This window comes from Barbatula barbatula (genome assembly GCF_947034865.1).
Source record: "Barbatula barbatula genome assembly, chromosome: 6".
NCBI classification, from domain to species: Eukaryota; Metazoa; Chordata; class Actinopteri; order Cypriniformes; family Nemacheilidae; genus Barbatula; species Barbatula barbatula.
Window position 1 is genome coordinate 23,326,768 of NC_136765.1, and position 21,937 is coordinate 23,348,704.

The following is a 21,937-nucleotide window of genomic DNA, read 5'->3' on the forward strand; positions in this document are numbered from 1 at the left end:
CGATTTTAAAAGAACTGCTTAATTGAAGAAACCAATTTGCCCAGCAAATACAACAAAAAACTGACATCTCACCCTTTAATTTATTCAGTTCAATCACATACAGTAATAAACTCAAGTGAGAATATTTAGTAGCATGGCAACAAATCAGTATAGTTTGCATCCATCAATATTAAAGTATCTGTCCTTTTTGAAAGGAAATCCAGTTATCTGATGGAGCTCAGAGGACTTCTCACGCTTTCACCCATGTCTCTCTGTCCTCTGTGGGGTCCAGTTTGAAGAGCCCTTCTCCACACTGAAACAGAAAGAGTGGCGTACTGGTTTGGAGTCCATCGCAATAGCGGTTGATTACCGCGGCTGTCCTAACAAGCCAGCTTTAGCAGCCAATGCTTCATTTTGCTGGATGTGATATTCCTGGAAACGCATGGAGATCCTCTGTGTCATCTTCAGGTACTTCTGTAAGCAGCTCTCAGAGCACGTGGTCTGGAAAGACACATTCATATTATTAATCAGAAGAAAAGGATTGCACTGAATAAGTTGTTTAAGGATTTTTTGCTTAAAAACCTCAGTATTACTATTAAGTGCACATCATACCTCTTCTGCTTTGACTTCTCTTGTAGTGAAATCTTTCACACAATCCATAAAGCAGTTTTCTGTCAGTTTGTTGTAGGTGCCCAAAAATTCTTTAAACTGCAAAGATGCATTCAACAATTATTGAACATGATTTTCTAACAATCCATAGACTAATATAAGTAATTATATATGTAAGACTATTATTACCTGTTTAATTTGATCTGATTCAGTGACCTGAGCTGCCATAGTTAGATTATTATGGGATGCTGTGGGCGAAATGAAATATCAAATGAATACCAAACATTCATCTGTTAACTGTTTAAGCACAGCATTTAAGATCATTGATTAAATGAATAATTAAATACGTGTGTATGTATGTATGTATATATATATATATAGAAAGGTATCATAATCATTCTATAAATTAGATGAGTAGCTAGATTAGCCGTTAGCATTCCCTTAGATTTATCATACTAAAACACGGAACATGTCGAAAATATTGAAAACATTCATAATATATCAAATGTATGAGATAAGCATGGCAACACTACAAAGAATGACAATATAAACGTTACCTTTGCTGTCAGAACTACGGATGTGAAGGGCACGTGAACCAAGGAGAACAAGATACACATCCGGTGATTAATAGTGGCACTTTCGCTAAAAATAAAAGCCCTTGTAACAAATTTAGAATGTATAAGCAAAAGTATATTTGGGAATGCAGATGCATAAAACAACAAACAATTGAAATGTTTCATAAAATATGTTTTAACTGTTTCTCTAATTTGCGACTTTTTACATTCTTGATAACTAACGTGTTCTAAGCCTCTTAACACTATTTAATATTATAAATGAACGTTAAAAAAGACCCCCCATATCGCCACAACAGAATAATTTAAAATGTTTAATAAAATAAAAAAATTGTATTTTTTTGTAAATTTGTGACCTTGGGTGTTCTAATGCTTATAACAATATTTAATATTATAAATTAACGCTAAAAAATACCCCCCTCATATCGCCACAACAGAATAATTTAAAATGTTTAATAAAATAAAATAATTGTATTGTTTTGTTAGTTTGTGACCTTGGGTGTTCTAATGCTTATAACATTATTTAAAATTATAAACCAACGTTAAAAAAGACCCCCCCATATCGCCACAACAGAATAATTTAAAATGTTTAATAAAATAAAAAAATTGTATTTTTTTGTAAATTTGTGACCTTGGGTGTTCTAATGCTTATAACAATATTTAATATTATAAATCAACGCTAAAAAAGACCCCCCCCCCTCATATCGCCACAACAGAATAATTTAAAATGTTTAATAAAATAAAAGAATTGTATTGTTTTGTTAGTTTGTGACCTTGGGTGTTCTAATGCTTATAACAATATATATTTAATATTATAAATCAACGCTAAAAAAGACCCCCCTCCCCCTCATATCGCCACAACAGAATAATTTAAAATGTTTAATAAAATAAAAGAATTGTATTGTTTTGTTAGTTTGTGACCTTGGGTGTTCTAATGCTTATAACACTATATATTTAATATTATAAATCAACGCTAAAAAAAGACCCCCCTCCCCCTCATATCGCCACAACAGAATAATTTTAAATGTTTAATAAAATAAAAGAATTGTATTGTTTTGTTAGTTTGTGACCTTGGGTGTTCTAAGCCTTCTAACAAGATTTAATATTATAAATCAACGTTAAGAAATATTTTCGCTCGTTTCGCCACATCAGAAGGTCAAAAACACTTCACGGCTTAAATCGCTTTAAATCAACGTCAGCGAAGGGGAGACTTTTACTTTGAAACGATTGTTATGTAGTCGACATATTGTTTTCTGATTCACAGATTTGTTAACTTTCTGTTGTCAACAACAACAACCGTCTCTGTACAGTAAGTGTATTTATGGTTAAACTAAACTGTGCACGCTTTGATATTTCCCTCAAAATACTCCACAGGAGTAATTTAGTACACCGGCGAAACACTGTTGCTTTTAAATACAACACGCGGCGGGAAATTTGAAAAGGAAACCTATTGGCAAACATGTTAAAGAGATTGACGTGTGTCAGCGCTAGCTATCTGACGAAAACATTATATTAATAACTGTTACTAGCTCACCTGTTCAGAAAAATGTCTATTAATGCTTAACAATAGTCAACGCACGTGACACCTGACTACTAGATCACATTCTTTATCACATTCATCCTTATTGAGTTACAATTTGTAATGAAGCCGCCGTTAGAGTTTAATAACTGATATCTTTGCTAAGAACATAAAATCTAATGTATTAAGTGGTTATAATGGGAATTGTATTTATAATGCTTTCTCTGGATCACTATTGGTAATATGTTGGATTCTGTGAAATGTTATCTTGTGCATGGGAGTCAATACAATGCTATTAACTCCTAATGGAATTATATTGTAATAGTTTAATGGTAGACGGCTGATGTTTATATTAATGGTATTTGTAAAGGAACCCAATAGCATTTGTATTTCTTTCAGCAGGGGTATGAGTAGCAATGGACCCTTGTGTGTCTGTTATCAATAATACACGTTTAAATGACTCAACTTCAAGCTCTGATGCGGCAGATGTATTGATCGGTTCAACCAGAGCTTCAGCGGATCCCGGCACAGTCGAAACACAACACAAGAGTCATAACAAAGTGAATATTTATATCAGGAGAATATCCGACTCCACGCATGTTTCGTTTGAGGATGACAGGTGTATAGAGGAAGTCAAACCGTCTCTGAATAAGCCTCCAGGTTCAGAAACAGGTAACACCCTACAACTTGCGTTAGTAACATTATGAGACAAATTAATTCAGATGAACAAAAGAAACAAACCATGTTTGTATGTGTTTAGAAAGACCCAAGGTACAACAAGCTTGTGGGCCATCGAAACAGGTTCCTGAATCTTTAAACAAGGTGAGTTTTTGCTCATGTTGGGGATGTTTATTGATTTGCCAAGTATATTGTTTTTTTCATGTGTATTACCCATAGCATATGTTTACTCCTGTAGGACCCCAGAAAAGAGAAAAACAAAGCTCAAACAATCATGCAAACAGTATATTCAAAATTAAAAGGTGTGTTTTTGTCCCTTATATTTCATCCTGGTTTTGAATTCCAAAAACCACTCAAATTGATCAAATGTGTATGTTTGTAAGAGATAGTGGTATGAGGTGACTGTATATTTTTTTGCAGGTGAAGATGTGCACATTTCTAGATACTCGGGTGATGGGAGAGGGGCAGTTTCTGCAGCACTCAAGAAGAGGTGACGCTTGCTTAGATTCTCATTAATACCATACAAGAATGTGATCAAACCTTGTTGTCTATATCACTATCAAATGAATCTTTTGTCTCTGTCAGAAGTCAGAGTGCACCTATAAACCGAAGTGTGACGGTACAGCGTTTGGACCAAGCACGATCTCAATCTCCCAGAGTCCTCAATGATCCTCCCTGTCCATCCGTAGATACTGGAGCTTCTGCAACGGCGGCAACTATTTCAGCTGCTGCGATAGCTGCGACTGCTCCACTTCTGAAGGTAGACATTCATAGATTACATTACACTACATACAGAATACATTATAGAAAATATGAGATTGTAAAAAAATATCTGGAAGTTGCATATTTATGGACTTTCTAAAACGTTTGGTGTAATAGTAATGAGATCCAAGGATCCAAAAGGCAGCTCATATGAGCTAATGCCTGTTTAAAAGTCACACATTTGTTATGACCATTGTGCATGTTATACTCTGTTACCTTAAGGCTCAGAGTGAAATGGAGGCACAGATTACTCAGGTAAGAGCCGAGCTGAAGAGACTGCAGGGATCAGAGGCCATAGCCCCGCAGGGGAGAGCGGACACTTCTGCTGGTAAAGTGAGCCATCTGGAAGAGCAGCTGAACGTTCTGATCCAGCAGAGACTGCAACACCTAGAGACGATCCAGTGTCAGCAGATCCAACTACAGGTATCACTGCCAAACCCTCTCTCCAGATCTAGAAATGCTAAATCTGGCCATCCTAGTTTAGTATGTTTTTTTCCCCTGTTTAGTGTGTTAGTGTACTATTTAATAAATGTTATTCAATCTTTTTTGCACCAAAAACTACTTTCGACCTCTATGTGAGTGTTAATATAAACAGGCTGTGATGACCTTTAAGAACTGCTATTTAAATGTCTGAAATGTCATTTAAAATTTCATGAATTGATTGAATATGAATTAATATGGTTATGTTTTTGACTGTAGAATCGTCTCTTGGACTCAGCTCTGGATGCCGTTACAGCTCGTACATACGCAGACTCGCACACACATCATACTGTTTCTGAAATCAGACAGACAGAGTCGCTGCCAGCTCACACTTTCACCGATAAAACCTTTGCTCGAAGCCTAGAAGCAGGTGAGGCTGATATCTGTAGATATTCTTCAAAACATCTCAGCAGTTTTGTTGATTTAAATTTCATAAATTCAGAATGTATAATACGTTTCAGAGTGATCCATGACTGTGACAAACAAAATATTAAACTATTAAAAAATTATCATTTTATAGAAGATATTTATCAAATTGAATCATTATGTATGTTTGGCATTTATTGTTAGAATCTAACTGTGTATAATATTCTAATATGAGCCATTTACTTAGTGATATTTCACCCAAAGATGAAAATTCTTTCATCATTTACTCTCCCTCTTGTCATTTCAAACCTGTATGACTTTCTTTCTTCCGCAGAACACAAGATATTTTGAAGAATGTTTTTAACTGGCACACATGCACTTGCATTGGTTTTGTGATCAAACAATAGAAGTGAATTGAGTCCCGGCACTGTTCGGATACCAACTTTCTTCAAAATTTCTTCTTTTGTGTTCTGCGAAAGAAAAAAATCATACAGGTTTGAAATAACAAGAGGGTGACTAAATGATGACAGAATTATAATTTTTTGCATAAACTATGCCTTTAAATCTTAAAGATATATGCAGATATACTGAATGTACTAGAAATATACAGAATATGTTAGGTTTGGCTTTTTAAAGCAATTACAAATATAAACGGAAGCACTGGCTCAAGTGTTTCTTTTTTTTTTTCTTTTTCTTATCAGCTTCAAAATTTGAGAACATAGAGAAGCTGACAGGTGGACATAAAAGCCCCATGGAGACCCCAGCACCTCGTAAAATCGTTCCGAAACCCACCCACTGGACATCCTCATCCAAAGCTATCAAACCCCAGAGAACGTCTATTAAAACCCAAGGTGAGTTTATTGCCAAAAGCAATTTGGTCAGCATTTGCTAAATGTATATCCAGTGTTATTAAACGCATTGTCTGGCATCATAGCAGTGTTGATGGCATTTGACATTTAAGCCACTGGATGGCAGTAGCGTCACATACCATAACCATTGAGGAACCCTACCGTATAGTCAGTGTCGTATAATAGTTTCATTGTAGATTTTAGTATAAGCATAGGTAATGTTAATCCATAAAAGCCATAAAACTGTCTGTTCTAATCTCTCCCAAGACTGTCTGGATGGTCGAATCTAAAAGCTTTATTGGCTAATGGTATTCTGGAATTAGTTGCACGCTTTTGGATTATATCTTTGCAAGCATTGACAAATGAAGATTGTAATGCAATTCACGTACAGCATTTGGTCATTATTATTGTTGCCATAAATCTTTTTATTAAGGTATTTATTTACTGTCAGATCATAGAATACGTTCCATCTGTTTAAGAAATCATTGTTTGTTTGTTTGTAAGCATGTTCTGGCAAGAGGCCGCAATGTTTTAATCGATCACTGCTTGCGTGTATTTTGCAGCACGTGGTTTTTAGTTGCGTCTCAAATATTTTATCACTGCTTTTAAATGGCTTTCTCGTCTGCTGCCATGGCCGCAGGCTTTGGAATCCATTGTGTTCTGCCTTTGCCAAGACACAGCCTGGTTTTAGTTTCCTGTTTAAGAGGCAGCAGCGTTCTGCTCAGGGTAAAACAAGTTATTTTCGTACCAGTAATTTATCCAGGAACATGTCTTTTCCTTGTAGACGGTAGACACCATCATTCAACCACTTTGTCACTCCTCCGGCTCGCATTGAAGGCTTGCTTTTGCACCAGAAACCAATTACCGCAAAACAGTTGTGTTGAAGGGGGCGTCTCTGCCGAACAGCTGTGTAAATACGAACGGTTTAAGCTGTTCCTCCATCACACTGTTTTGCTCTGTGTCAGCTTTTGTCGGAGGACTGAGGCTTGTTATTGGAAAAGCTTCGGGCATGTTTGCACAGGCTGACCTGAGAAAACAGCTGCCTCAGTGTCTTAGGAGTCAGCGTCATTAAACGGTCCACTGTATACCTGAGTTACACAACGTTGTGTAGCGGTTTGCATACACTAGATTAGCCATTAGATTTCCTTTTCCAACAGGGAGGTAATTTAGGTGCGAGTTTTAAGCTCAGAGATGGGGTCAGTGACGCAGGCTGTCCGTCTGAACCTAATCCACCTCCTGAAGTATGTCCCACACGAACACAGGATTGCTTTCCCAGATGCAAGAACTCTGTTCTCGGGCTAAACGTAATGGGAAACGTTCATTACGGCTTGCACAGCTTAAAAATTCTCATTAAGAGCATTAGTTCTGTCTGTTTTTTCATAATTGACCCAGATACATATACAAAACCCTCGTCCCTTATGTTTCATATAGAATTCATGAAAAATTCCACAGTCAGAATTAAAAAGACTTTGTGTTTGTCAGGCAGTGGGGAATGTAAGCAGGTTTTAAGATGTCTGTTTTAACTGACTCCATTTTGTAATTTGTGAGCATCAATCTGGTTGTCATGGCAACCCTTCTATTTCAGTGGCAGCTTTGCTCCGTTCGTCTCTCTGGCCGTCGGGCTGCTCTCTCCATTAAACAAGCTATTTTTAGCCAAACAACCTTTTGTTTATAAAACATCATCAAAGTGGCGTTAAATAGATGCGGGGAAGCTATATCTGGCGTGTAATGTGGAGGACACTTTTAATATCCACCCATTTTTGAGTAATCCTGCAGAAAATTAACTGGTTATAGAACTGGTTTAATTATCTAGGGTAGATTGGTTTTAAGCATCAAGACTTCAGATTAAAATGTATTTGAATGTACAAGAAAAATGTGGATATTGTAGGTGCTGAGACTAGTCAGGGTTTTCCACCATTTTTCAGCCTTTAGCATTTTAGCAGTTCTTTGAAAAGGTCAAGTGGTGTGATATTTTTTTTTACGGTTCATTTATTCATTGTAAATCTCTCTGTTAACATGTCATTATTAAAACCCACATACAAATTTAGTAAACTATATTGAATTTTAAAGTATATTTAAGAACAACTTATTGAAAGACACTGTTGTCACTGTCTGAAATGTCAAGCATCCTTTTGCAAAGCACAGAAGCCATTTAGATTTAAATGTAATGGTGTTTTCTGCTCTATAGAAGACTCAGATTTTATTTTCTCGGGTATATATAGAAAGAGGTCGTACATTAAAGGTTATGAATATTGCAATTCCTGTGGTCTTACCGTCTCAAATATTTATGGGCCAGAGTTTTAGCTTGTTCTAGACAGACACTAGTGCATATGCGATTCATGTGTGTTTTTGTTTCATAAAAAGATGCTGCAGACTTAACATAATGATTAAATCACGAGCAAAGTCATAGATTACCATAAGCAAGAATACTGACGTGTTTTTTAAAACATTGTGACCCACATTATGATCCCAACACGTTCACCGTACGTGTTGCTGTGATTTGAAGGGTCTTGTCACTTCTCCCACATCAACTGAAAGATGCCAAGAGAGTCTGTGTTCCCCCTGCCGGGATGCCCTTTCTGATACAAATGGCAGATTTTATTAATAGCCAGTAGCCTTACCTGCGGGGACCCCATCACTGTTGATGTGCGATGGGGGGTGAGTCACATGCTGTGCGTCACTTCTCAATAAAGCACACAAATAGGCCTGTGCGTGGCAGGCAAATGCATTATGGTTCTTTTGTTTTGCTCTTTAATGCTTTTAATGCATTAGAGATCTTGCACACCCCTGCTCTCTTAAAACCATTTTACTGTAGTTTAATGTGTGATGGCATACACTAATGCTTTGCCAGTCCGTCTGGACGCGGCGCTCCCGGCGGGCTGCAGTCTGGCAGCATTATTACGAGAAATCACCTCTTGGTGAAGTGCCAGATTCCTTGTAAATGCTGAGTATTGTTTACAGCTCGAAACAAAGCAGGAAAACAAAGCAGAAAAAACTCTGGGTCCACACATTACAGCTGATGTTTCGCAGCTGTGGACATGTTACTTTGACGTCACACCGCAGCTGTAAATGGGGATCGGAGATTGTATTTGAAGCCCTGAATGTGTTTTAAAATATAATGTAGTGAAACGATGACTCATGACTCAAAACATTGCTTCCTTTTTCTATGTTTTAGTTCATGTATGGCATCAGTAACCCCTTTTGATTGCTGTGAAAAGGTTTATTACAGATCTGTTTGTTGTATTTAATTTCTTTATATTATTCAATGTATTTTTATGTACTGTATGCTTATAAAAAGTCATACAGATGTGCTTAAAAATGACATGAGTCCACTTTGGTCCGGGCATTCAGAAATGGATGCAGAGTGCATTTAATAGGTTGTATAACTACCATTATTGAAAATTCCAGAAAACATGAATTGTTGAAATGTGACATGATCTAAAGATCTTGAACATGACTAATACAGTACAATCTATTGAATGCACTGTATGTATTAACTAGAGATGCACCGATATATATCGGCCAATTATATTGGTAGCGGTCGATAAAAGCAGATTTTCACATCGGTTTGATGTACAATATTATTTTATAAATTAATACCATTCAGAAAGTTAAGAAATATTAATGTAATCATCAGAATCGGTATCGGCAGATATCACTCTGAATAATTGGATATCGTTATCTGTGGATAATTTTAGTATCATGCATCTCTAGGATTAACCTTGTTCTAAAACATGACAAATTGAATATGTATTTTCCTTGATATGAGTGTTTCCCTAAACTTCGTTGTTTTCTTCATAAAACTATACGGCGAATAATAATTTAGAAACAAAAGAAATGGCGCTAATCAAGTTACCGATCTGATAGAAATCAGTGACTAAAAAGTGATTTTTTTTATCTGTACATTCATGTCATTTTAAAGCTTTAATATGTAATTTCATTGAATGAGTTCCATTTGAATGCGCAAAGTAATGTGTTTTTATGCAGGTTTGCTTTTCAACTAAATAAATTGTACCCCTCAGAAATATAAAACTCTAGTTTGGTCAACAACCCAAATCAGACTATTGATTTCCAAAGCATATCATCTAGACGTTGATTGTTTTTCCACATCTTCTTGTTTTTGCACAGGAAACGCGTCCATTAAAAGAAAGCTTTGTTAGCTGTTAAGTCATGAGGTTTTGGCTGCTCATTTAACTGTAGTCAAGAAGCTGGAGGGCCTCTCAGTCAAAGCCTGCTGTTCGTCAGACGCCGGGGCCCGCTGGGGACCGCCGGAGGTGCACATTGCAACATTGATGTTGTTGTAGTTGGAGACCCACTTTACGGTGCCTTTTTGACCTCAAGGAAATGATTATGGTCGGGAGCTCTCTCGACTGCCAGGGGACACTGTTGTTTTTGGAGGATTGAGAAATCCTTGTCCTGCGTATTTATATAGCTTTTGTTTCCTCTCGTCTGCATTCCACGGGACCTCGGGGAGAACATTCCGCTCGCCCGCCTCTGATCGGATTCAGGAAATCTGAGAGATATGAGGTTTCCCTTCTCTGACAGATTCAGACTTTTTCCATGTACAGTCAACGGCTGTGTAACCGTAAGAATAACGAAAGAAAAACTTTGTGTTCACGAACGCCTGATGAGCATCTCATGTTTATGGTTCAGGTTATTGGCACGCTGGGTTTTTGCAGAACTGATGACTGTTGCTGAAACACACGGGGCGTTGTAAGAGTCTAAGGCATTGGCTCAGGCTGCGTGCGATCATGGCGGTATATTCTCTCTTTGCAGGAAATGGCAGAATCCAGGACCAGAACCGTAACAGCCGGAGGTCTCCTGAGAGATGTGATGTGCAGTCTGTCGGGGTAAAGAGGTTTGCCATAGCAACAGCGGACAATGGCCAACCAGAGCAATCCAGGTAATAATAGATCTTGTTTTCAGAGCGTGAAAGCACACAACCCTTGGCCTTTCATGTTTCATTGTACACATAGTGTAACCATAGCACTGGACCTTCACAACTATTTCCATTCCCAAGCCAAAGAATGCTTTTGTTTTATATATGGCACACCGCTGGGCCAGCTTGTCTTTTTCTGTTAAATATGCTTTAGAAATGTTCCGTAAGCAAGTGTCATTTAAAGATAACGCGGTTTGCTTGAGCGTGTCTCGGTGAGGCTTGGCGCTGCTTGTCAAAATGGCTGGATGAGAAGCAGGGCTTAACACTGTAACCTTGTCTTTGATTCTGGCCTGTTATAAAGTCGTGGAGGCTTTTAATAATGTGAGCATGTTTTGGATCCGGTTCCAGGATCTTTCTGCACTACATCTGCAGATTCATGTGGGTGTTCTCATTTGTTATGAAGAGCAACGTGTGATTTGTAGTTTATATAACGGTAGACATTGTGCAGCTGATGCTGACAAAATATGGCGGTGTACCATAGTATTACCATAGGATATCAGTACGGTTCTGACACGGTTCTCTTTTTGTATAAACTATGTTTTTGTCAAACTTTGTTTACTTGCAGACATTGGGTGATGTTTTAAAAAAATATATTCCGCATGATTATAAAAAGTGTTGTTTATGTTTTAAAGAAAGAACGCCTCATGTATAAAAGGCATATGAAAACCTCAATTCCAAATGGTAATGTTGTTCAGAAAGGCCACATTTGGTTGTTGTGGTGGGGAAAATTGTTGTTTTCACATTCGTCTTTCTTTTCGAGTCGCTAGTCCCATGAGAAAGACCAACAAGCCAGGGAGAGCAAAGTCATACGTCTGCAGGTTATTGAGAGTTCTTCACTAGATGTGCACGATCGGCGGCACTGGGAAGTCTCTGGTTCCCATGACAACTGCGGGGCGGTCTCTATCAGCTCCATCTGAGAATAGGTAATGTAAATCTGCATGCATTTGGCTGCCCGCCAGCGTCTCAAAAGAAAGAGCACTTTGAATGGCTGCCAGCTTTGGAGGAGGAGAGGGGCTGTCAGGCCTGCTTAATGTTGGCAGTTTGTACTTGGCAAGACTTGCCTTTTCCCAGAATCCCTCACTCTGGCAGCCCGCCAGCCACTTAGCGGAAGCTGAGCGTTAACCCCTGCGATAAGCTGAACATGGAAAATTTTCCATGCGCAGTGAGTGAGTGCGTCTGCACGTGTGTGTGTGTGTGAGAGTAGGTGGGTGGGTGATATTTTGCACAGGGCCAGAGAGAGAGAGGGAGTGAGCGAGCCAAGCCTCTGGGTGATCTGTATTCATGAGAAGGCTACACGGACAGCGAAACATCTCTCAGTAGAGATAAATATATAAACTTTAGTTGCACTTTGGTTTTAGACTCGCTGAATATTGCAAAAGGATATTTTAATTGCATTTATTTTTTTCCATTAAAATGTGATAAACATAAATCTTCCAGAGAACTTCCACTCCAAAATATAAATATTGAGAATCTCCACAGTCCGTCTGATGTGAGGATTGTTCATTTGTGAAGTCTGATTTCAATATAAAGTGATTTGCTCTGTCTGTGTAAAGATCATTGCACATACACTCCTTTCTTTGTGTTGTTCATTTGAGAGAAAAACTAAACCCGTCACGTTCTTTTAAACAGCCCGAGTCACAATCGCATTGCACGGATAGTTTACAAATCGTCTCCAGCTGCTTTGAGAAGGGCTGATATATGCATTTCTATACCAGTAGCTGTTATTCGAGTTTGTTTGGCTTTCATGTGAGGCTCCTTAATTCTTGGTATACTGCATATGTAATATTCGGGTAGGGAGAAAAAAAACATCCTTGAAATTGGCTTCAGGCGTTTTTAGTTTTTGGCTGGGATAGAGTGCAGCTTCGTTCTGTGCCAGCAGAATGCAGGGATCGAAATAAATGGCATTTCTTCTTTCCCTCTCCTTGCTTTTTCTTGCTGTTTTTCCAGCATCACATTTAGTTGTATAACAGGGTCAGTTTTTTCTTGTCTACGTTAAGCAGAGAATAGACTCCGAGAAAGGGGCGGGGCTGAGAACTGCTCATTTAATGTAAACATCCAGGGGATGACAGATCTTACTATGCAAAAATACAGAAACTGTTCAAAATGAATATTGTTTAAATATAGGTGTATGATACTCCGATTTCTCACAGATGATCTCTAAGGAGTAATGGTTTTATTAAAAGTCAAAGTGTAGTAATCGTTGATCGGTTGGTGCCATAGTTTGTGTTTTACTATAAGTATTAAGAAAATCGCTATTGCGCATATTCTTTATCCGATATTTACAAAGCAGATTTTTTACAAACCATGTAAAATACAGCAAGAATGCGCTTGTTTTTATTAGAAATGGCACGTGCCCGTTTTGCTGATGTAAGCACTTTTGCAAAGACGTGATCTCGCATTTACAGTAATGCACAAAATATCCCGTAGGGCACTTAGTACACATTAAAACAGATACTCTGGCGGAAAAACTGAATAACAACGATTTTCCTCAATCGGGTTCTTACATTGGACACACTGGCCAGCGTGTGATGCGCGTTCCTCGGTCCATTCAGAAGATTTGTTAGGGAGTGGTCAGCGCATGCGCACTCGCATGGCAACAAGTGGCTTGTCACTTTGTAACAGAACTGCGGAACGTGGTGCTGACGTCACCGGCCCAGCCAGGTGGCATTCCGAGAAGAAGAGGCGCGTTCACCTCTCAGTAACCGAATAGCGGACCCGAGAGGAGCAGTTCAACATGTCTTCGGCGCAAGTCTCCTCGTCGAGGAGACAGTCGTGTTATTTGTGCGATTTGCCGCGCATGCCGTGGGCTATGATTTGGGACTTTACGGAGCCCGTGTGCAGGGGTTGCGTGAACTACGAGGGCGCGGATCGGATCGAGTTTGTTATCGAGACAGCACGCCATCTGAAACGGGCTCATGGCTTTCAGGAGGGGAGATCCCCGGGTCCCGCGCCGTCGCCTGCAGTGAAGACGCAGACGGGAATGTCATCCAAGGAGCAGCTGAACCATGTGGACGGCTCGTCGAAACAGCAGCCGACCGGGATGGACCGCTACGCACTAAATACGGAGAGATCACGGTTCGATTATTCCAGCATTGGCGCGCACAGGCTTCCCAACGGGATCGGTGGACCAAACGGCTTTCCTAAATCAGACGACGGGCCACCCGAATTGAACAGACAGAGCCCGAATTCGCGTCGGAGCCACGGGCTGGTGACGGTGTCGGGTCAGATGAGCGTGCCGCCGAATTTGCTTCCGCAGACCCTGCTGAACGGCCCACCGTTGGCGGCGAGCATAGCCCAGCACAGCCTGACCGGACGAGCACCTCCGGCATCGGGCAGCATCGGTCCGGGGATGACACTGTCAGAGCAAGGTAAAAGACCAGGCTCTGTTTCCAGCACGGACCAAGAGAGAGACCTGAAAGAAAAGCAGCGTAACGCAGAGGCTCTGGCTGAACTCAGTGAAAGTTTGAGGAACAGAGCGGAGGACTGGCCAAATAAACCCAAAATAGTAAGGGACACATTAATTACACTTTCCAGTTGCACCCCGTTTGATGTGAGGTTCAAGAAAGACCATTCTCTTATGGGAAGAGTGTTTGCTTTCGATGCCGTTTCAAAGCCAGGCATGGACTATGAACTAAAAATATTCATTGAATATCCCAGTGGATCTGGTAATGTGTTTTCCAGCGCTTCTGGTGTAGCTAAACAGATGTACCAAGACTGCATGAAAGACTTTGGCAGGGGACTCTCCTCTGGGTTTAAATATCTGGAATATGAGAAAAAGCACGGCTCTGTTGACTGGAGACTCCTGGGTGATTTACTACCGGAGTCGGTGCGTTTCTTTAAGGAGGGACTCGGCGGTGAAATGCTACCCCAGCCTTACATCGACGCCAGCTGCCCTCCGTTGCCCTCGCCGCTGGTGAACATGCCCCGGGCTGTGGCATCGGGCAGCGCGCTCAGAACGGGCGTGCGTAAACGTAAAGCCTCTCCAGAACCGGACTCGGCGGATAGCGAGCAGCAGAGACAGCAGTGGATGGCGAGTCAAAGCGAAGCCCTTAAACTAACCATGGCATCCGGACCATTCGCAGCTTCCCACGGCGGACCCCCACCCCTCGGATCCGTCCACTCCAGCCGAGCCACACCACCCGAATCCGCCCCCCAGAACGGACAGTCACCCATGGCTGCGCTCATGTCCGTGGCAGACACTTTGGGTAACGCGCACTCACCAAAGGACAGCAACTCCGTGCACTCCACCACGTCGACGCGACACAACAGTAGCAGCCCGGTCTCCCCCGCTTCTGTGTCCGGACAGCGGCGTTTAGCCTCCCGAAACGGGGACATTGGTCTAGCCGGGACACCTTCCCAATCCGGTGCGCATCAGGGCATGGATCAGGTGCATCCTCAGAACATTCCAGACTCGCCCATGGCAAATAGCGGACCCTTGTGTTGTACTATCTGCCACGAACGTTTAGAAGACACACACTTCGTCCAATGTCCGTCAGTTCCTAACCACAAGTTTTGCTTCCCGTGTTCCCGGGAGAGCATCAAAGCGCAGGGGGCAACGGGAGAGGTGTACTGCCCCAGCGGAGAGAAATGTCCCCTGGTAGGGTCAAACGTGCCTTGGGCTTTCATGCAAGGCGAGATAGCGACAATTTTAGCTGGGGATGTGAAAGTAAAGAAAGAAAGAGACCCTTAAGCATAACTATATATGCTTCCTGCATCAGAAACGGTCAAGTGAAGCGACTATATTTACGGCTGTGTTTTAAAACCCCGCGAGCTGCCAAATAATCCGCGTATTCGGGCATTACAGGTGCGCGCGGTATTTTTGGGCATCATTCAAACTTGAAACCTGCCTGTAGTGAACAGAGATGCGGTTTGTGTGTGCAGCTCGCCGGGGTTTAAAGCGCAACTCTTATTTGTTGTGAATATTGAAGTTACAGAAGCAGTCCAGTGTACAGAGACATTTGCGTTTCGCCACGAAGGGGGAGGAGGCGGTGTGCGTGGAAACATTTTTACGGCACTTTTACGGTTTACGTTAACGTTTCTATTCGATTTCATACTCGTTTCCACATCTACATGTACAATCCCAAGCAAAAAAATATATTATTAACGAATACACTTTTGTGGTAGGTGTAACAAACGAAGTGAGTCTAAGAGAGGGGGTTTGTTGTTTTTTGATCTTGTCATTTTTTTAGTATGATCTTTAAAACAGCGATTTTTAATTTGTATCCCGTGGTCTGAGAATACAGATATATTTTATTACGTGATTTCATTCTCTCTTTTTGCTTTGAAGTTGCACGGACGCTTTAGTAGAGCTGAAAATACTGTACATGAAAAAAAGAAAAGCTCTGTTTGTTTATACATATTTCTGTAGCAACAGAAGACTTGTAATGTGCCTTGGAGCGGAGTAAATTGTAATAAATTCATTGATATTAACTCTTTGTGGCGTGTTAATTTGTTGAGGTAGAAGGAAATATTACTCATATATTTATTGTAAAGTTGACTTATTATTTGTTTATTAAATCAGAATTGTGTTTGCATTACTGTTGGTTCATTAAGCTTTTTTAATGTTATGAAACAAGCCAGATTTGCTGAATAATTACCTCATGACCTCATAAGAGATCTTTCTAAAGAGATCATTTAATATCTTCCTGGCATAGATTTTATGGTGTCTACTCTGTGTGTGAAACAGACATATTTCATCTTTTATTTATTTTGGAGTAGTTCATTGACTCATAGTGATTCGTTTTGCATTTCAATTAACTTTTCTATATAAAGATAAGCGCTTAACCAAGCACATTGATGTGAAACAGTGGATCAAGTGTCACAATAAGCATATCTCTTTCGTTGCTTTTGACACTGTCTTGTCTTGAGAATTCATGGCATTGTTTTGCTTTACACCGATTTAGTCCTGCTACACTGACCTAAAAAAAGTAAAGTTCTAAGCATCTTTCAGCACACGGTACATATGGCTGTCACATGGAGTGGCTGTGGTGCTTTTTTAATATGCCCCCCCCTTGTTTCTCCCTTAGTAACAAGTTCTGTTAATGGCACATGATAAAAGCTGTTTCTCTGCACATGCAGGAGGTTTTAAAATAGTATGCTATACTAGCACGCTTAATCTGCCATGCCTCAGTTTAGCAACCCTTCCCCTATCTGAGAGTATATTTGGGGAGGTAAAGAAGGGCGAAAAATGCTTGCACATGCCTGAGATCTCTCGGGGGATGTTTTCCTCATTTAGAATTCAGCTGGTGGTCATGTGACTTGTCAGTCGTATTTTTGCATTGGCTGCGGGAGAGAGAAAAAAACAGTTGGTGCGTGGCTGTTGCCATGACTCATACTAATGCATGCTCTTTCCCTTCAGAAGCTCAGGCAAATAGAGGGTGGCACAATTCATGGCAGCCGGCCTTGCAAGAGCATCCAGACCAGAAAACAGGGGGGACATTAAGGTCAGGGAACAATGCGTATGCCAAACTATCCCACTGAAGTGGGCTTTGTGCTTGAATTCTGTGGAGGCCTGTGGTGCACATTCTGGAGCGCAGTAATTTGACGGGGTTGCACCAAGCAAGGGATTTTGTTGTTGTTTTGAGGACACAAACAGCATGCATGCTTATTAGCATGGAACATTTATTTTACCTACATACATTTTTTGTGTAGTACATTTGCATTTAATTGCAGTGTTTAATATATGATGGTTTTGATGGAAATCCATAACTACACTGCATTTAACTTCAGTCATGAGTATTTGATCACAATATGGCATTGTAAGTGCAATAAATGATATTTATTGTATACATTATTGCATAGTCATTGTTTTCTGTCAAATATAGTACATTTTCTTAAACGATCGACAAATTCAATATTATTCCTTAAATGGTGCGGCCCGTATTCAGATAGTCTTGCCAAAATAATTGTTATTCAAAAAGACAATGGCTCTTTTGAGATCACACAGATATCATCCACTCACAATTTATATTCTATCATTTGAGCCAAAATTAAGGAGACATGTTTTGTGGTGCAATGCAGTGATATTGTTGTCGCTGTAGGAATCAAAGGTGTGGTGTCTGTTTAATGGAGAAGCTTCCTATTGTCATGCAAAAACAGATTTAGATTGAGGTGCCCTTGGCTGTCTTGGTAATCACCTGGGTTTCAAGTATCAGTGCACATACAAAGAAAAATAAACAGATACCCCACCCGTCAGGGAGGGAGGGGGTCCCACTTCCTATTTACCACACGCATATCTGTGCCGTCTGAGTGTGTGTGTCAAATTCTGCACCTTTTCATGCCATTCTCGATCTTTGGGACACAAATGAGACCGTTAGTAAGACTGATCTCTATAAAAGCTTTATAGCTTGTGTTTTAAGGATTTGTCTACCACCGGTTCGCATTTTTTAAGTGGGTTTTCTGTAGCTGCTTTATATCGGCGGAATACTTTCTTATACTAGGTTGCAATGCTATTTCCGTCGAAACGATTCTTGCTGCTTTTGTGTGTTGTTTATGTTACCCGTTGCATTTATTTGCATTGCAAAAAACATTTCCGCAACTATACGAACATCAGCTCTGACGTCAATTGTCTGATCTGAAATTTGTTTTGGACGCATTGTAAAATCACTGCAGACTGTTCATCCCTCGCCTGTCACTCCTCCAATGCTCCTCAATCCTCATGAACCACACACACATGTATGCTTTATTATCTCTGTGGGGACAGTCCGTAGTCGTAATGAGTTGTATACTGTACAAACTGCATATTTTATACCCTCAACTTAAAGAAAATCGTTCTGTACAATATATGAGCTTTTGTGCCTGTGGGGACCACACAGTGACACGGGTCTCCATGAGTTGATGTGCATTCAGGTTAAGGTCCCCACAAACATGTAAAAACCCAAGTCCACACAAACACACACACACAGCCTCTCAGTGAGAAGTTTCCAGCAGAAAAAATACAGCCACTCCAAAGGTTGCACCGCAGTGCCATCGTGCACAGTTGCCCGTGGCAACAGCCTTGTTCAAAACATCATTTATTCAGGAATGTGCGGACACAAAGAGTTGAGACGGAGGTTCAGCCTTAACCCCCGCATGTGCCGGCTGTCTAAACTCCCTAGAAAGGTTCTTGCGTTGTGCTTTAGTCTCTTACTTTGTTAAATAGTCATGTTTATAGAGGTGTCTTAAGTGCATGTAACTTCTCTCACAAATTTTTATGATGTTGCTTTGTATTTCTTTCGGAAGAACAACAAGGAAAACCATCATCATCATCTCAGACAGGTTTTTACAAACGTCAGCATCTGCAACTGGACCACCAAGCAAGTAGTGTAACCCAAAACAACACGTTAGATGCTCAAGCAATGTTTATAGTTATTTCTTCACATAAATCTGTGATAGAAGTTGGTCTTTTAAGTTTATTTAAAAAGTTATTGGATAAAGGCCGTTCAGGCACATATTGTCTTCCCACCTTTCCCCCCTCCGTGTCAGGGCATCTCTCGCTGCGATATGACATTAACTCTCCTCGCCTGTGCTCGTTATTTGGCGCCAACAGAGGGGGTTTATGTGCAAGAGGGTTATTCCTATTTTGTTTTCATTCACCGTGCCTCCGAGCACAGCCATTTATAGACGGTGATGTCAGCACTATCTTCCATAGCCCAGGGCCTCTTGGCACATAATGTATGCAATCTCAGACATTCCATTCCTGCCTCGCAAATAAGCTGCAGGCTACAGCGGGCGTGTGCTTCCCCCACTCGTTCTGCAGAAATTAAAGGCGCAGAGGGGGAATTGATTTTCTACCGCTTTTCACTCCCACACTGTCGTTTATTTTATTTTTCAGGCTTTTCCTCTTTTGTAGTTCAGAGGAAATGCGGCACCATCCCTTCGGCATGTTGCACATATAATTTGTCCGCATCATTTGGGATTAGAAAGTTATTTTTATTATGGTTTAATGTGTTATCACTTTATGCATCTTAGTTGGTTTTCGAGTCCGTTTGCATTTAATCTTTGGAATAGCTCACTTGTAAAATCATGTTCACAACTTGTATGACTTTATGTCTTGGGACATTAAAGGAGTTATTTTGCAGAATGACAAATCTATTTAATGCAACAAAGCATCGATATTATCAAAATCTCTCGTTTTTATTTCATTCCATGTGTCCACAGAATGTAACTAAGTCAAACGGGGTTAGACAGACACCTAGGTGAGAAAATGTCAACAGACGTTTTATTTTTAGGTAAACTATCTCTTAAATAAACATTCTTAATCATCTTGTTTGGATCCTCGCTATATTTATATTTTACAGCTTCTTATATAAGACCGTAAGCCCTGTGTAATGGATGTAGGGTCTAGCCTTGACTAATGGCATGTGGATGGTAAAAAGGGGCCATTTTGGCCGAGTTTCAGATGTTTTTCATTAGCTTGTAAAGGACATCAATTTTCGGATGGAATTCCAATTTGCATTTCAAGGCCGGTGCCTCCTTGAGGGCCAGAGCCTGTTACAGCTTCCTGTAGTTTCCCGCCAGAGCAGTTTGGGGTGTGGGGGGTGCTAGTTTGAGGCCATAGGGTGGGGTGGGGGTTGCTTCTGAGCACTTGAAAATGGGCAATAGGGCACCATGGAGATTCACTCTGTCTTGAAAAGCTCGCTGTCTGGATTGTTCAAGGGCGGTTTCACTTGATTGATCTACATTTTTGTACCAATGTCTAAATAAACAATCCGTCCTTTTGACCGTCACGCAGAGTCACCCCAACTTGTGTATGGATCGTCTGGTTCTCTCCAGGATTGTAGCCTGAGATGCTGAAATGGCATGAAAAATGAATAAAACAAACATTGAGCACATTTGTAGTTGCATAATTAATTAACATTAAATAACTTTATCATAATTAATGTTTATATTCAGTCAAAACTGTTCAGTCTCTTACTAATAAACATCCAGTACTCTCTTTTTATTTTCCTGACATCTGGTTGGAAGGAAGGGGTTAACTGGAACCGTGCAGCTTTTGGCTGGCCGTCTGGAGAAATGTAGCCCCCGTTCATTCTCCGGGTTGTTTACGCGACTGGCAGCCATTTTAGACCGGAGCTCTGCTAACACAGAGAGGATTCAGGTTTCTTAAGCTCAGGGTGCAGCGGGTTCACTCAACGGCTTGTTCTCTCATCTATCTTCCATCGGGCCCTACCCCCCCAAGACACACATTCCTCCATTCTCTCATTCCAAAATCTGGTCACCATCCACAATTCACTGTACCCTGAGAACTGTGTTTTAACTTAAGTGCTCTGTTGTTTATTAAACGAGATTCGGCCACATTTCACGGTGGGCTTCATTCTCTTAAGGGTAACGGATGGTTTTAGCCAAGAAATATTATCAAAACAAATGCATATTGAAGTTCTATAGGTTTTGAATGAAATAAAGGTGCATAAATGATGACTGAAATTTGTATTTTTAGGTTAGCTTTAATAATACGTTGTTCTTAAAAAGCGTGTCTCACAGCTGTCTATTCTGCCGAGTCAATCAACCTTACCTTGTCCTAATTTTAAAAGCGCATACTTTCACAGGTCCATTAGTGGATGAGGATACTGTGTCCGCATTAGTGCCTGTGTCTATCTGTTGCTTTGATCCCGTACCAACAAATACAGATGATCTCACTGTACCAAAACCATCAGTATTAATAGCAGCGAAACTCCCATGTAATGAAAACCTTCCCAACGACCTTGCTGTGAAACCAAAGGTTGCTATCTATCTCAGGCCCAACAGCAAGAAAGGACAGTGGGTGTGGTTTGCCCAGTGAAGTGTCTAATTGGTGGTCTGTTTTAAAGGTGATGTCATTTATTTGTCTGTGGATCTTAAACCTAGCACCGTTCCATTTTTATCAGTTAAGTCTTTGAAGTATTATTTCAGGCCCTTTGATTGGATCTAATCGAGCGTTCCCAAATGTAAAACCCCCGGCACAGCCGGATGGGTATCATCTGCTTTCATTAGAAAATGAGTATGATTGATCAACCGCGTCCTCCTTTGCCGTTTGCTTCTATCATGTCAATAAATTACATCGTCGATTTATAAGATGGATTTAGCCTTTTCTCCAGTCGTTGAGCTGCGTGCTACTGTATGTGCGCAGCTCATTTGTTTGGAATGATTTTGTGAGCCTGTTGATATTTGCAGTGCGGTAACTACGATTGGTAATTTACATCCATTGAATCAGGCTGACTTTGACCTT

General features: G+C 40.5%; 3 protein-coding genes across 5 annotated transcripts in view; 2 read left to right on the forward strand and 1 right to left on the reverse strand.

The window, feature by feature from the left end:
- Nucleotides 1-7: 7 nt before the first annotated feature.
- Nucleotides 8-1,253, reverse strand: timm9 (translocase of inner mitochondrial membrane 9 homolog). The gene is made up of 4 exons (XM_079458976.1): nucleotides 1,146-1,253; nucleotides 778-836; nucleotides 592-687; nucleotides 8-480 (listed from the first exon to the last, which is right to left on the reverse strand). The coding sequence occupies exons 2-4, from the start codon at nucleotides 814-816 to the stop codon at nucleotides 346-348; spliced, it is 270 nt and encodes an 89-aa protein (XP_079315102.1). The 5' UTR covers nucleotides 817-836; nucleotides 1,146-1,253; the 3' UTR covers nucleotides 8-345.
- A 1,110-nt stretch (nucleotides 1,254-2,363) lies between these two features.
- kiaa0586 (KIAA0586 ortholog) overlaps nucleotides 2,364-21,937 on the forward strand; it is a 93,628-nt gene continuing 74,054 nt past the window's right edge. For 2 of the 3 annotated variants that reach the window (XM_079458430.1, XM_079458432.1), the window contains exons 1-10: nucleotides 2,375-2,469; nucleotides 3,079-3,351; nucleotides 3,440-3,501; nucleotides 3,596-3,659; nucleotides 3,778-3,847; nucleotides 3,943-4,117; nucleotides 4,342-4,542; nucleotides 4,819-4,969; nucleotides 5,667-5,816; nucleotides 10,590-10,716. In XM_079458430.1, the coding sequence (XP_079314556.1) occupies nucleotides 3,096-3,351; nucleotides 3,440-3,501; nucleotides 3,596-3,659; nucleotides 3,778-3,847; nucleotides 3,943-4,117; nucleotides 4,342-4,542; nucleotides 4,819-4,969; nucleotides 5,667-5,816; nucleotides 10,590-10,716 (1,256 nt within the window). In that variant the 5' untranslated portion in view covers nucleotides 2,375-2,469; nucleotides 3,079-3,095. Of the gene's footprint in view, nucleotides 2,470-3,078; nucleotides 3,352-3,439; nucleotides 3,502-3,595; nucleotides 3,660-3,777; nucleotides 3,848-3,942; nucleotides 4,118-4,341; nucleotides 4,543-4,818; nucleotides 4,970-5,666; nucleotides 5,817-10,589; nucleotides 10,717-21,937 lie in introns of all 3 variants that reach the window. The other variant, XM_079458431.1, reaches the window with a different exon arrangement.
- Nucleotides 13,418-16,179, forward strand: irf2bpl (interferon regulatory factor 2 binding protein-like). The gene has a single exon (XM_079458433.1). The coding sequence runs from the start codon at nucleotides 13,487-13,489 to the stop codon at nucleotides 15,440-15,442; it is 1,956 nt and encodes a 651-aa protein (XP_079314559.1). The 5' UTR covers nucleotides 13,418-13,486; the 3' UTR covers nucleotides 15,443-16,179.